Source organism: Mauremys mutica, chromosome 14, assembly GCF_020497125.1.
Source record: "Mauremys mutica isolate MM-2020 ecotype Southern chromosome 14, ASM2049712v1, whole genome shotgun sequence".
In the NCBI taxonomy this organism is placed as follows: Eukaryota; Metazoa; Chordata; order Testudines; family Geoemydidae; genus Mauremys; species Mauremys mutica.
In genome coordinates, this window is record NC_059085.1 from 20,806,848 (window position 1) to 20,823,484 (window position 16,637).

Genomic DNA, 16,637 nt, shown 5'->3' on the forward strand with positions numbered 1-16,637 from the left:
GAGCCCTCTTCCACACCCCAAACCCCTCATCCCCAGCTCCATTGGGTCACGGGCATCAACAATGTTCTTCAACTGGGTCTCCAGAAAAAAAGTTTGAAAACCACTGCTTTAGACAGTCCTCCTCTACGTCACTAATGGATCTCTGAGTGCCTAGATTTACCCCTACCTTAACCCCCCTCTACCAGCCATATATTTTTTCCTGACACGCTTTTTTTAGGCAAGGAGAAGTGGATGGAATTCATTGAAGAGCCAGTCCACAGCTCTCTCTTTAATAGACTGGTAACAGTTGAGCAGTTTGAGGAATTCTTCCCCTCTGGGGAGTGAGTCCTTTGTTTCTCATGTAGCATGAGGAGCAAGAGGCTGAAATCAGAAATCCAGGCTTGTCTCCATATGACAGTTTAGGTCCCTGTCACTAAGAAAGCCCACGTGTGTTGACTGGATACAGATTGTAGTCCAGTATCATCTATTGCAGGTTTTATGCTTTTTGAAATTTCTGAAGTCAGTATCGCTTAAAATGTTGACAGGGGCCTTCTTAAATCCCGTAGTCCTGAGAGAGCTCATGATGCTGGTGTTGGTTCTGCTGCACTGTTCTTTTACAATATAAAACATAAAATATTAGCACTTGTGCATACAAGCTATTTGAAAGAGCATAAAATGTCAGTTGACAGAGCAGTCTGCCATACAAATCCTCCATATCCCAAACCGTTCCCACTCCATGCTAGGGCTGTGAGACTATTTTACCCAGAATCCATCTGTGAGGATTTGGGTTCCATTACACCGGTTAGCATTAGCCCCTGTTCAAAACCTGTTAGCAAGACTGGCTTGATGATGGTGGTATAGCCTACTCTTTCCTTATCTTTGAGAGGGTCTCCTGACCAATGCTCCATTTTGCTCCATTGTCACACTGGTGTCTCTCTCTCCATTATCTTTAGAGGACACCAGATAACGCTGCTTGCAGACCAGGTCATTAAACACATTTTGAAGAGCTGTCATATTCAGGGCCGGCTCCAGGTTTTCTGCTGCCCAAGGTGGGAACAAAAAAAGAAAAAGAAAAGCTGATCAGCAGCACTTCGGCAGCTGCTCAATCGCGCCGCTCCATTCTTCGGCGGCAGTTCAGTGGCGGGTCCTTCACTCCCTCTCTTCCTCTTCGGCGGCAGCTCAAAGGGGAAGAGAGGGACTGAGGGACCCATCGCCGAAGACCCGGATGTGCCGCCCCACTAACGGACGGAGTGCTGTCCCTTTGTATTGGCCGCCCCAAGCACCTGCTTCTTTCGCTGGTGCCTGGAACCGACCCTGGTCATATTGATAAGGGCTAGCAAGTTTTGAATGTGCCCCCTTCTCAAAATTGGCACCTTCCAGTAAACGTTTGTACCAATGCATTATGGCTTGTGCATGGGTTAAAAAAGAATTAATCTTTTGGCTGCTGTTATAGCTCTTAAGAACCAGCGTTTCTCATAATGCACCTCAGGAAATATTGACTCAGCAAAAAGGATTGTTTATTTCTGATGCACTGAAGAAAGTCATCTTAGTTTGTGTCTGAATTATTGTAATGGTTCATTTACCTTGCAGTGTAGTGAATTCAGGCAGCCTCTGTTGACACTGGTATATTTTTAAATCATGCAGAGTAACTCATGGGTACCACCAGACTAATTTATACCTCAAGGGGTTAAAGAAAAGTATTGAAGATTTTGCAAGACTGTCTACTTAGGTGGATTAGATTTCTGATCTGGATATAATTTTTGCATCCTACTCCTCTACTTTCCCCAAACCTACAGAGTTATCACCGTACGTCCTCTGAAACTGGGACCTGGATGAGGGGATTGGGCTGTATTGTAATGAATAAATGCACAATCCAGACATTCCACATCTCATGCAGATTATGTTTTGTGGAATAATCTGTGCATGGGTCAACGTAAGGCTGTGGCCAACTAGAACACAGGCCCTTGTTACATTAACTTTTGCAAAGCTAATGTACATCTGTGTCTGTACTGAAAGCACTTACGCCTAAATTTGGCAAGTGATTTTTCAACTACTGTAAATAGCTCCTCTTTACAGACCATAATAAAGTATTTGTGTAATGCTCCGCTTAATGTTTTAAGTGGACATTAAATACAAATGTATATTCTAATAGCCCAGTATTATTTCTATGTGGTCAATAAGAGCACAAAGCTGACTATCCCCATCACACCCATTACTGTGTACAGTACTTAGTTACATTTGAAAAATGAGATATTGTTCTGTCAGCTTTTTTCCCTCCGCTTGTATTGCTTGCTGGATGTGAACACAGTGTGTGGACCTTACGAAACAATTACTTACAAAACCCAGCCATTGTGTCACACTTTGGTAACACTAGTATGGTTATTGCTAGAAGTAAAATGTCTAACCCAGGTCTCCAGTGCTTGTGGCCTAGTGTGTTATTGCTTTGAGCTGGTGTATAACTAATCGTATTTGGAAGGTGTAGGTGTTATATTGTCCACTGAAGCATGTTCCTGTTGCATTAAAGCATCATAGTGTTTTTTAAACTGGATAAAAGAGGTTTTCATCCAGGGTCGATTATTGGTCTGATGTACAGAGAGAACGTGAAGAATATTTCAGTGGTAATGAGGGCCTCTTTGAGAGAGTGTTGACACCTCACTTATAACACTGCTTCAGTTGATTTTCAAAGATACATTTTGCAGTGCCCATAGTTGAACTGAAGTAAGCCTCAGTACCTGTGAATACTTATAAATATATTGCAGAGTCGATTTTTGTGCATTTTGTATGGGTGTCTTCAGTTACATTGATTTGGAAGCTAGTGCATATTTTCCCCAATCCCTCTTAAGGCTGAGCACTCATACTAGAGCTTCATCATTATGTAAACTGGCACAATAGGATTTGCTCCCATAGACACCTCTCCAGCCAACATAAAGACAGGAGGCAGCTTGAGCTAGTTGGATTCAGCTCCAGATCAGGGAAGCCATTCTACATTGGTGGGGGATAGTGAGGAGGAGGAAATGTGCTTCACAATTACATGTATTCTTCCGGGGGAATTGACGTTTAACCCTACAACCATGGGTGTATGGCCAGGATGCATGGCAGGATTGAGAGGGTTGCAGTATCATTGAAGATAAAACATGAGGAAAACCATTTTTGAATTTACTCTTTGTGTATTGGGGCCTTTTATGATTCATCAGTAAGTAAATATAAGCTAAGGGAGTGATTTGTTTCTAACAAGCTTATAAAATAGTAGAGTCATTTGTGAGTTTATTGGAGTGCTGATTATAAACATTCCCTCATGCACACTCCTTTATATCAAATTAACATTTAAAATACAAATATTATATCTTTGAATATTTCTGTAATCTCTTCCCGAGTGTTTGAATTCTGCACAATGAGAAACTATCTACGGTATGTCATGAAGAACGGTTGATTGCCCTGCAACTATTTTGTACCCATTATTCATTTGTGGTGCATTTATTTTGCACATGCTGCTTGTATGAACCGTTCCACACTCTAGCTTTTCATTTATTGATACAACATATAATTGGTGCTCATCTGACTGCAAAGATTCAACTGTTCCCTGTGCCACACTGCCTGCATATGGCTTCTTAGGTTGTACATTAGAACTATTGGGAACAGCTAACCTTGTGAATGGAATAGGTATCCTGGTGCAGACCTGTCTTGCTTCAGAGAGCCTTTGGCTTGATCTTCCCAGTGGGATTTGTGTGTAAAGGCTGCACCTGAGGCATGATGGGTCTCGTAAAGCACTCTAGAGAGAAGTAGAATTCTGGAGAAGTGGAATCATGGCCTCTAGCCTAGCTAGAAATGTAGTCCAGGTCTCTCTCTTTCCCTTTGTGCTCTAAGGCCTGGTCTGCACTGGAGGGGGTTCGATCTAAGATACACAACTTCCGCTACGAGAATAGCATAGCTAAAGTCGACGCATCTTAGATCAACTTACCTCCCGTCCTCACGGCGCGAGATCGACGGCCGCGGCTCCCCCGTCGACTCCGCTTCTGCCTCTCGCCCTGGTGGAGTTCCGGAGTCGACAGCAGAGCGTTTGGGGATCGATTTATCACGTCTAGACAAGACGCGATAAATTGATCCCCGATAGATCGATCGCTACCGGCCAATCCGGCAGGTAGTGTGGACGTACCCAACACACTTACTGGGGGTAAGACTTACTGGGGGTAAGACTCGGGGGGGGAGAAAGAAACTCTTAAAAATTGGCATCGTCTGCAATTAGTCTCCTTAGGTCTCGATCCTCATGCCCAATACCATTTGAGCAAGCAATGATTTAGCTTATTCATAAGAACTCCTAAGTAGCTGAGTAAGTAGCTAAGATTCTCTGTACAATAAATTTAAAAATTAAATATACTATACACTATGGGATGGAATGTTGTCTTGTAGTTAGAACTGGGGAATTGGAAACCAGGGTGTAGCGAGCGAAGACTCACCAGCGCGGCACCTCCTGCTGGTCGTCTTGGGAATTAGCTCTCCAGCGTATGGAGCGCCTTCTGCAGGCTGGTGTCTCGCCTGCCGCTGGCCCCATGTCCCTCCCAGACCCCAGTGCCCTTTACCTCGGGGTTCTGCCCCAGCAGTGCCCCCACTCCCTGGGTCTCCCCTCCCAGGGGAACCCGCAACCCTCTAAACCCACCTGGCCTCAGTGGCTACTGCCAGTCACCATCTAGCCCCTGCTCACTGGGGCAGACTGCATCTGTAATGGCCACTCATCATTAGCAAGGGGTTAGGACCAGCTGCCTCTGCCTAAGCCCAGGCTGCAGCCTCTGCAACCCCAGTACCTATTTTTGCTTTTTTGCAAGACCCGCAGCCTGGGGGTTTACTAGGCTGGAGTTCCCCAGCTCCTCTTGCCTTTCCCCAGCTCTGCTCTGTTCCATGTACCCTGATCTCCCAGGCAGCCAGGTCCTTCTCTCTCCAAGGCTGGAGAGAGATTCCTCCAGCTTCTGGCCCACAGCCCTCTTATCAGGGCCAGCTGGGCCCTTATGGAGCTGGCCACAGCTGTGGCTGCTACTCCAATCAGCCTAGCTTGGCTGTTTTAATCCCTGTTCTCCAGGAGTGGGGCAGCTGCCCCACTACATGGAGCTTCTGGGTATTGTTCTTGGTTCTGCTGCTGACTTGATATATGTCCTTGGGAAAGTCGTTTAACTTCCTTGTACCTCTGTATAATTTTATCTGACTGTCCTTTTATTTTAGGCCCCACCCTAAGAAGAGGATAGCCATGCTAGGGCCAGTGAATGTACTGAATGATACATTGTCACATATTTCTCCTCTCGTGGTTCTTTTGTTTTTTAGTAGGAACCTACTGCGCACCACATTATGCATCAGCAAACCAGGAACCCAGAGGAAACATTAAGTTAAAATACAATGATCATCAATAAGAAGTCAGCATTTGCCAATAGTCACCACACAGTAGACCAGAGATACATCTATCTGCTGAAAAGGAAACAGCTCTGGTAACTGTAGGCTGTCTATAGGCAAAAGTTAACGTTTTAAATGGCAGATACTAGAGTAGTATTAGTCGAGGACTACCTTGCAAGATTGTCTTCCCCTAGTCATTTTCTTTTAACTTGGTTGTACGTTAACTCTTTTTTCCAAGACTAGAAGAGGGTCAAAATCCTCTTGAGAGCAGCATTTCATCTTCCTTTAATTGAACAAAAAGGAAGGCTGTCCTCAGTACTCTAGAATACTTTCTGCTGGAGCCCACCTGTATCCTCTAAAACTTCCTATTCTTCAATACACCAGTTTGTGTAGGTCTTCCTTTGGGGATTGGAAGGCTTGTCCAGACACGTAAAATGAAAAGACAGTGGCTGTTTTGCTTAAAAAATTAAAGAAATAAAACCAAACTGTTTATCTTCTTCAGTGAGAATGTACCACTATCAGCACTGTGTCTGACTGGACTACTCACACAACAAAATAAATACATGAAAAAGGCAACAAAACCAAAGCAAAAACCGAAGTACTTGGTTGAAAAGAGGATCCTGGGGGCAGATTTCGCTATGTTGCCAGCCTGTTTAAGTTCAAAGCTGCTGTGCAAAATACACACATGCAGCTGCATCTGGAGAGTTTACAGAGCAAGTGTTTCATCACAGGTACTTCTAGGTCCTTGTGCTCGACAAAATCTGCCTCAGATCATAAGTGGGCCAACTCGTGCAGAATGAAGAACAAATCTAAAGGTGGGTTTTTTTATGTGGAGCAACTGGCCATGTGCTACTGAGAGTAAATTTCACATTTCATACTATGCATAATGGTTGTATGATATTGAGATCTCTTTTAAGAAACCTGGTTTGTGGGGGATTTTTTTAAGGCCAAGTTAATAAAGGATACGTTCTCCAGCTGATGTTTGGTGCGTCAGTCAAGCAAATCCCATCAGCATTGGTGGGAGATGCTCTGCACATTGACTTGAGAACATGCCTCTAGTATGGAAATATAGAAAATTGCATAATGCAGAGATGCTTAAGATACTTTCTGTCCTCAGACAAAATCTTCTTTCTGATTGACTTGAAGAATAGAATATGTTATTTGCTCCTTAGAAATCTTCACTTACGAACATCTGTTTTTCCATCTACCCAGATATATATGAACATGGCAGCTAAGTGAACATTTAAGGTCCCATGTAGTCGTTGTTATCTGTCATGTAGAGGTGATTAGATAATTTTTTTCAGTGAAGAATATGACAATGTTTTTTGTTTTGTTTTTTTACCAAAATTACTATAAGCTTAAAGCCATAGTGTAGAGTCAGTTATACTGGTGTAAAGGTGCCTGGTCCCTTCCTGTATGGGAATAGCTATACCATAAAGCACTTTTATACTGATCTGACTGTGCCCACACTTTAACTATGTATAATTAAAGCAGTACAAATTTCTAGTGCTAACAAGCCCTTAACATGTGTGCTACAGTATATAGGCAAAATATTGGTGTTTAAAGGTTAAATTAATTCAATGGCTGGGAGATCCGTCTGTCCATCCAGTAGAGTAGTTTGTGTCACATTGCCTTTGTTTCTACATGTGTGTGTGTGGTCCATCCGTCCCCCCCCCCCACACACACACACATTATAATGGTTCTTGTTTTCCCCCAACACATATTAATGGAAGTGGTATGATACGTTCCTGTAAACTGTGTAGATGACAACAACTAGCTTGGAGCCTGTCTGTCATGTTAATTATATACTATTATAGACCATTAATCTGATGATTATTTACATGATAAATTTATAGATTTATAAATTTATATAAATAGATTTATAGATTTATTGTCTACGGTGCCAAAGTGTTCTTGGGAACTTTACTCTGAAGATCAGTGACACACTTCAGTGGGGGTTTTAAAAATTTAAAAATAATTTGTGTGTGATCCCGAGTATTCACTGTAAGCCTGCACCCAGGACATCCAGTCTGTTAGAAGGGGCTGGGTGCCAGTGACTTAGCACTGTAGCCTTTCACCTCTCTATACCTAGATTGGGTCACAAGCAAAGATGAGTTTGGTGGTTTCATCCTGATCCCCACTAGATGTAACAGTGTTAGGAGCAAATGAGGGAATTTTACCTGTGTTTTCCTTCATATTTTGCATTGGTCTCCAACTGAGTGCAAGTAGAGTTTAAGGTTTTGGTTTTAGTATCTCTTATAATACTTGAGTAGCTCCAAATTATTGCAATGACCTACCAGCACCCTGTACATGATCACACTATTTTTATGTCACAAGACACTGGGTTTATGGAGCTAAGGGTTTGCTAAAATAGCACTGGGGGCATTGTGTTTCTTTGCATCTGTGGTGGAATGCACTGGTCCTGTAAACTGAAAGATGTCATGGATTTCTCTTCATTTAGATTGGATTTAAAGACTTCCATATTTGAGACAGTACAATGGAACTATTTGGTTCTGATAAGACTTTATAGGAGTTTGTTTTTATTTTTAATTTCCTTGGGGACATATATAACATAAAGGTGAGTAGATGCCATCTAGATAAAATTGATTTTTATGATTTGTCCATAACACACAATTGTATTTGATACTGTCCAACTTGGCTCAGTGGAACACCAGGGTGGAAGTAGCAGGGGTGTTGCAGATTAGGAATGAGCTCCAGTGATAGAATAGTATGGAGAACAGACATGGAAAGATGGTAGACCATTTATTGATTGAGATGTATCAATTTGCAGAATTATTCAGGGGATACAAATACAGGAATTGTATAGATACTGCAACTCATGATTTACCACTGTGTTACTTCAGTTTTAAAGTGATCTGACACCATTAAAATGGGGAAAATGCAGTGGTGAATTGGGCCCATGACTAAAATACATAGGCAGAGTTGTGCAGTATGAGGAAGCTTGTGTAACAATTGTACTGTGTTTGACTTTGGCCAATGTTACTGGTTTATCAATTTCGTACAAATTAAGTTTGTGTATGTGTGTAGGACTTCATTTACCTCTCATTATACCTGATTTGCACTGATGTAAGAGGAGACTCAGGCTCATAACTTCAGCACAGAGGAAAATTTGACATAAACCAGAAAAAAGAGGTTTCTAGAGAGAGGCTGACAGAATTAACTCTAGATACACTGTGATGCAGTGCAGCAATATAATTTATCCTAAACTTTATGCAGTTGTGAGCATAACATTTAAATCTGAAATAAAGTTACATAGCAAGTAAATTGGGGGTGCACAACTTTGAACTTCCAGATTAAGTTTTCTTGGTAATATGAAAAGTAGGCTGGTAAAGAGAGAGGCTTGTAAGACACATCTTATGTGATTTTAACCTTTTCTTCCTTGGTAAAGTATAGTCACTAAACAGTGCTTGCCACTGAAAAGTATCAATTCTTGAGTAACATTCAGAAGTCAGTCTGCAATTCCATTCAATAGGAAATCCCACAGCAATTTACACAGTATCATTCTCAGCCCCCTGGGAGCCTGCTTCTTTTAATGGTCATTTTAATTTTGCAATCTACTAACATGTACTGTATACAGTGTATACCATGAACTTCCATGCTACCAAATAAATAATTTGGAATCTAATTCCCCTGCATATTTTGAGCTGGAGAGTCTCATGGGATAATGAAAAGAGTTTAAAGTGTGTGGTATGTTTGGGCTAATTTACTCTGAAAAAGAATAGCTTTTTAGGAGTAGAGAGCCATGTAATGAGTACAACAAAGGCAGTGTTAGAAAGTTTATTACCAGAGATCTGTAGAATGCTACCTCTTAGTGAAATTTGAAAAGAGGTTCTGAGACTTTTATCTCTTCATATCTTCACTGCTTTCCAAAATCAACTTCATCAGCAGGGCTCCAGGAGGAAGCTGGGCATATCCACAATTTGTTTTTGTCAAACCATTATAAAGAGCAGTATTTCAATATACAGGAAAAATAAGGAAGATGTAATTATTTTAATCAATAAACTTGGGTCAAAGCTAAATATATGCTTCAAAAGCAAATGCATTTTGTTGAGTTTTCTTATGCACTATCTAGAAATATAAAATGCCTCGTGTTATCATTTTTCATTAAAGTGATGTTTTTAACCACTGTGGACAGCTGTCATATCCCTTAAAAACTTATAATAGTAAAATTGTCGTAGGAATGAAGCAGGAATACAAGATTTTATTAACCAATCTTCAGCTCATAAAAGACATCAGTTTTATGCCATTCTAGATCATAAAAATATATTTCAAAGCAGAATCATATTTCATCTGCGAGATAAAGCACAAAAGAATATGAGTTGCAGATGCCACCCTAAAATATTAAACTCTGTAAGAGGTGTTCAGGTGTATATGTATCTACATAGTCAAGTCTGTGGAATTGCATGATCTGGGAGCAGTGGAAGAATTTGGCACTATATCAGTATAACCAACAATAAAGATACCTGTAGTTGTATTTTGTTACAGTATATAAGTATAGATTGTCTACATAAGTTTATTGAATAGTGTAGAAACATTAAGGGCCTCATAATGTAGCAGAGTTGTCAAAGGGAGAGATCAGCTCTACCTGGATAAATGGTATAAATAGTTTTCTTTCTGATATGTGACCAGATTATTTTCCAGTTGATTTCCAGCTATGGCCCCAAGTGTCCCACAGATCAAAAAAAGATAAGGGTCAGTTACAAGGTTGAGCTCATTCTATGTTGCTATAGTAACTGACCTCAAGCAACCCACAGAGGACTACACCCAGTTCCCCAGGTGATATTTCGCTGTCCATACCATCAATCCCAAGCCTTTCAAAACCAGACTACTTAATTGTCAGGGTACTGTTTTGAAGAGTGTCTTTGTCCCAGTGGTGCCAAGGTAAGGCTAGCAGAGCTCATTTGTGTCTCCTGAAGACACTTGGGAGAAAAGACTTGGGTCCCATCTCTCCAGAAGGATATTGGGAAGCATTCTCGGGGGGTTTAAAGAAGGGTGCAACTATATCCTCCTGGATTAATTAGGAAAATGTAAATGAGAACTATAGCGCAGATATTCTGTACAGTAAGAAGCTTTCTTAAGTAACAAATATTGGTGAAGTAACATCATCCCGCATATCTAACGTTATAGTAACAATCTCATTTGAACATTTGTTGGTCCACCGTTTCCTGCTTGTGACCCTGTTTTGCTTATAGTCTACATGCTTCTTTGCTCAGAGCTTGGTTCTACGTTCATTTTTGTGGCATTTAATGACAAATCAATAGTAAAACAGTGCCATCCGTCTAGAATGAAAGTGTTTGTTTCCTTACACTGCTTCCATAGTCTTTGTTTGCTAATGGGCTTTCTTTATTATCAGATCTTGTTTCATTTATTTGTTTTCCTAGTCTGTTTGTAGTCACCTACTAAATAACATCATGGTGTAAACTGCTTGGATTGTTTGTTTTAAATAGTGCTTTACTTGGAAATGAATGGCATAAATGACAGTTTCTTCCATTTCTCAATTTATTTCCATGTGTTTATTCTAATATCTATTTATTTTTTACTATAACTAAAGCACCTCTTACAGGGCCCCATTTAATGTTACCAGATTTATGACATAGTACATTAATGTTTGGTTACGCTGCATTTCACTATATCAAGATTCATTAGAAGTATAGGTAACTCCAGGTTGTGCACGCCTCATTGTAGCCTCCCCTTAACCTTAATTTGCTGCAATGAAGCAGAAATAATAGTATTTTTTGGAAGAGCTGCAGTGTGGGATTTACATGCTGCTATCAAGAATGAGTGTCAGATTGTCTTAAATTTCTTCACAACATGGTCTGGGACTATTTTATTTTCTTCTGTAAGGGAGAATTTTGTTTTATTAAATCAAGTTGCAGAAAGAAGTTTTAACTAACAGTAAAGACGGTGCCTCTTTATTGTTCAAATCTCTCATTTGTTATTGGTTTGATAACATGTCATTGCATGACAGTGTCAATGCACTGTTTTATATTGCTGTGAATATAGTTATAATTAGAAATGAAGCTGATACAGAACATGGGTTTAATACAGCATTATTAATTATACTGCATCCTCGCCAGGAGGCTGCTATTGTCAGTTCTCTTAGTGGCTTAGAGACTCATTGTAATATGTATTAGATGCACATTGCTGCAACAGAAATAGCTTTATGGAGAAGCATATTCCCACTATAAAATGGGCAGAATGACAGTGTAAATGCTATTAAGCGTCCTATCAGCATATTTAGAACTATCACGTAAATGTGTTTGAACTTAAGAACAATAAACTGTGTGCTTCACCACTGCAATTCAGCTGGGTTGGGGCGACCCACTAATCCTCACTAACAGACAGTAAATTATGTACCTAAAAAATTATACAAATGCCTGCCTTTGACATCAGTGGGCACCACCCAGGTTTCACCTTCAGGATTCAGATAATCAGCTCTCATTCCTACTGGCTTCCCTCAAGACCAGTATGGAAATAAGTATGTGTCTGCCAGGGATCAAATGCTTTTGGAGACAAAAGTAGGTACTGAGAACATTACAGGATACTATCATCTCCCCATGATACTTTTACACAAAGCACTCTGTTCCTCTTTTGGCCTGACATAGTTTCAACCTGACAGAATCCAGCAGGCCTGCTTGTTTTATACAAGAGCACATCCTATTATTTTTTTGAGAAATGAAGTGTAAAATTAATGCTTATTATTCTGAGCTTGGGGGGGAAAGGAAAGAAACCTTAGAATCTTGTTTGCAATGTATTGCTTGTTTGGTGTTAAAATCAATAGATCCACACACAGATACACTTAAGGAGAAATGGGAGAAGATCTAGCAAAGCAAGCAGCAAAAATCTGCATTTTATTTTACAAATGAGAAGGGCTGCATAATTCACTTGAGTTATGTGGGACTCTCTTATGGATGCCCTGTTATGTTAAAAAATGGAATAAAAATGAGGGAAATGATGGCATGTTTTCTTTTACTAGAGCCCACCAGCACATGCTTGAATGGCGTGCTGGCTGTCAGACACTGTATTGTCACCATGAAGCTGTCTCACATGTGCCTATGTGATCTTATATAATTCAAGAAAGTTATTCTCCAAAGATACACCTGTATCTCTATGCATACTCTGTGTTTCTATGTAAAATTCTATTAAAATGCCATAGAGAAGAGAGTGATTGTAGTAGCAGTTCTCTCTGTATCTTTGGGCATTTTCATAGTTTGGATACACATGCATGAATAGAGAAATGTTTGTCGTGCTAACCAGGGTACTTTCCCTCCCCCCAATCCTCTTTTTTTCTTCCTGGATGGTTTTATAGACACAAGAAATACATAATGGACTCCTGTGGGAATGGAATCAAAACCCCACCGGTGAGGAGAAGGCCTTATAATTCAGAAGTGGATTTGCAAATCAAAAGGTCTTGCCTCGAGTGGGATAAATTTCCAGATCTGCAGGAACCTATTATGTTTTATTATTTTTCATTCCAGGTTTAGTTTGTTATGGGTTTAACTATGTAAAATACTGCAGGGATCAGCCAAGAAAATATGCAATCAGTGTTACCTAATTAAACATCTGAAGACCCAGAGAATATAATTTCAGTCTCATATTGAATATTACATATATTTCACATTTTTAATTTTGCTGAAATTATAGGTATTTAGCCACAAAGGAAACATTTTTCCTAATGAGTGCTCACTCAGGACCATATGCTATATATGAATCACAGGTGAATGGGTTTCTGAATAATACAGTATATGGAAGTTAGAAAGTGAATGTCAAACATGATTTCTCTGATTTACTATTTGAAGGAATTCTTTCTATTACCATAGTATCAGCTTTGTACTTTACATGTTTATTATACTGCTATTTGGTTAAGGGTTCTACAGCATCTCCATCACAAAGCCATCTCCCTGCCTTTTTTCCCCCATGGGGTTTATTACTAAACTATGCAGATTTGCACAGGATTGAAACTGGGCACACGAGAGTCTCTTCTAGGAAGCCAGGATAATACAGGAGATTGGGGGAAAGGAAGTTTTAAAAACATATTCATACTTAAATGCTAAATATCTGCCCAGCTTTGGTGGCTGTGCAGATCAGAAATTTAAAAAAAATCAAATTTAGACTCCTTGTGTTCTGACAAATATTCCATCTCTCGGTTTTGGCTGTCTAGAGAATTTCTGGAGTAGTCAGAATGGAGAGTTGAAGTCCTGGGCCTCTGTACTCTCACCAGTGTTTTCTCTCTCCTCCTTTCTGTCTCCCTTTTCTATTTTTACTTCCTTCCTATCCCATCTGTCTGTCTTTCCCCCACTTCCCTCAATCTCCCTCTTCTTTCTCCATGAAACATTACAAAGAAAAAGGATAGAATTTTCCTCTCCAGTCTAAACTGGCTATGCACACTGTGGGGGCCTTTATTGCATATTCTGCAGTCATTTTATGAATAGAGGATCACAGTGCAGATCAGGGTAGAGAAACGTGCCCTACATGTTAGAGGTGCCTGGCATCCCCTCAGTGGGAGGAGCTATCCATTCATGCTTCACTGATGCTGCCTCTTCTCCTCAAGCATTTCTTGTCATCAGCATTCTGCTCTCTGCTCTGTATGTGTTACAGGCAGTATGGGGAACAGAGCACCAATTATATGTGTGTCGGGAGCTTACCTGTTTTTGGAGCAGCGTAGACAGCTCCTAATACTGGCCCAGGCAGTAGCTCACTACTGCACAAGGCACCACTTACAGATTTTTTTTAATATCCTCCTGGTGAGGCTAGGGCCCTTTAAGACACATGTACTCTGGGAATTCTTTCCAGCTGCATGCCACCAACCCTCCCCTGCTGGTCCTGTTTTCAACAAAAAGCCAGGTTCTAATATGCAGGCTGTGTGTGTGTGTGTGAGCTATTACAAGTGCATAATGGCTGCTCCATTTGCCTTCACTGTTACCATACTACTGTTATTTAACTTGTTACTTTGTAAGGGCTTTGAGATTCCTTACGTTTCAGAGGCCTTATGGAAAACAATAATTTTCCTCTGTTCAGCCATTTTAAGGTTATAAAAAGGTAATATAAAAGCAATTATAAACAGAGATTTTCTATGCTCTTTCTCACATTATTTGAAGGATGCAAATACATTTAGCAGGAGGTTATTTCATAGTACACTATAATCACTTATTGCTATTCTGGAACTAAAAATGTAAATTAGATGAGATTTTGAGATGAAGGCATAAACTAGTGCATATCTCATAGGCTAGAACTTGATTTTTTTAAAATATATTTTCATGAGAATTTCACATATAATGTCCTAACGGGGAAGAAAAAATTTTGGCTGGTATTCACAAAAAAACACTTGTAAAAACTGTGGGCATATTTATTGGCATGCACAGATTATTTCATTTGTATTTCTGGGAGTCTTTTGAAATGTTGTTCCAATATCTCACAATATGTCCTAACTGCACAAAACACCAAAAATGGCAAATTAATGTATTAGGTTAATATGCTGGTAATAATAATAATTATTATTATTATAATAGTAAATGTTTATCTATTAATAAAACAGAATTTAAGGGGGATTTTTAAATAGGTTCTTTGTATTCAGAACATCTCCATGAAAGGTCTGTTCAAAACAAATATATATGAAAGGGAAATTCAATTTAAAAATGCCATTTAAATACCATCAGTGGTCTCACTTCAACCTAAAAAGGCATTATATATAAAATGAAGGCTGAGTTATCCCTGCATTCCTGCTATTCCCCGTTAGTTTCCTCTTCTCTTCCTCCTATATACTTGCAATGTAATCTGAGGTGAAGATGGGATTTCACTCTGTTTCTGGTGGTGGTGGTTGAATTCACACTGTTCAATTTGTTTTAAATGCTGTTTGAGTGTTTAATAATAGATATCCAGAGCAACAATGTTCTGCCTTTGTGGTAAGATGCAAGGTGCAGAGGTACGATATTGTCACAGCCTGTAAACAGGCATATATGTTACTGGTGGTTTGATCACAGCATCACTTTCATCACAGCTGAAAATAAATGCCCCTAAATTTGACTTGCGGCTGTACACCTGAATACATTGTACAAGTTACTTTGTGTGCTTTTGTAATAGGGACACAGAAATTGTAATGTCTTTGGGTCCTTGAAGCTGTGCAATCCAGCACTACCATTTCTAGCAGACTGCTGCATTTCAGACACTAATCTGCTGTGTCACTAACAAGTTGTATCATTTGAACCTTGCAGAGGAAGGCATCAATCATGAGTGCAAGCTGTGTAACCAGATGTTTGACTCTCCAGCAAAGCTTCTGTGTCACCTGATTGAGCACAGCTTTGAGGGGATGGGAGGCACATTCAAATGCCCTGTTTGTTTCACAGGTAAGACAGTAAGACCTAGACAAGCCTCAGTGTGCATGGCTTGATCCAGAAATGACACACAGGGGATTTTTAAAATACAGTATTCCATTCCTTGGGAAAAAGTGCTCTGCTTGGAAACGTTTAAAATATCACCAGTCTAAAACTGGAGCTAGGAATGAAGAACAGCACTGTGATTTTTTGACACCATGCATCAGTTCCCAAGCTCAAGAAGCTAATTACAGCCCTTTTAAAATGATATTTGTTGGGTAGAAAATGTGATACATTTCTAAACACAGTTCTTGTGAGTTAAGGACCTGCTCCTGGGCACCCCTCACTCATGTGAGTGCTTTTTACATACACAAGTAGCCTGTAGTTAGTTCTCAGTGGAAGTACTCATGTGAGTAAAGGGTTGGTAAGATCAAACCCTAAAACTGTATAGTTTTGACAACTGCTGTATTCATTTTTTTCATTGTATGACCAGAATCTGCCCTCAGATACATATGCCCAGGGCTTGTTTTTTCTGTGTAGAGCACATATCTAACATCTTGCTGTTTATCCATCTTTTGTAGTTAACCTTAAGCTGTATCTGCAAAGCAAATTTGGATGATCTTGGTTAAAGTGACTGTCTGTAGAATCTGTTGTCACCTGCTCTATATGCTTTTTAAAATTGCAATTAACGTCTTGTATTTGTGAAATGTGAAAGTAATGCTGGATGTGTACATGACTTCTGTCTTTCATTTCCTACATATGAGCTAAGAAAAAAATAAAGGGTTGAATCATGAGGGGCACTCAGCACCGGCAGTACCCCTTAACTTCAGTGGAAGTTGCAGGAAGACGCTCATGCAGTGGAAGACGCTCATGACGTCTCAGGTTTTGATCTGCAGTTTGAGAGACTTCAGTTTGTAGTTTTGGACTTAATTTGTCCTTTTCTGACCATGT

At 39.9% G+C, this 16,637-nt stretch overlaps 1 protein-coding gene across 8 annotated transcripts in view; it reads left to right on the forward strand.

Moving 5' to 3' along the window:
• Positions 1-16,637, forward strand: part of ZNF423 (zinc finger protein 423) — a 408,575-nt gene that overhangs the window by 365,862 nt on the left and 26,076 nt on the right. For all 8 annotated transcript variants that reach the window (XM_044986839.1, XM_044986840.1, XM_044986841.1 and 5 more), the window contains one exon: positions 15,588-15,719. In XM_044986839.1, coding sequence (XP_044842774.1) covers positions 15,588-15,719 — 132 coding nt within the window. The remainder of the gene's footprint in view (positions 1-15,587; positions 15,720-16,637) is intronic.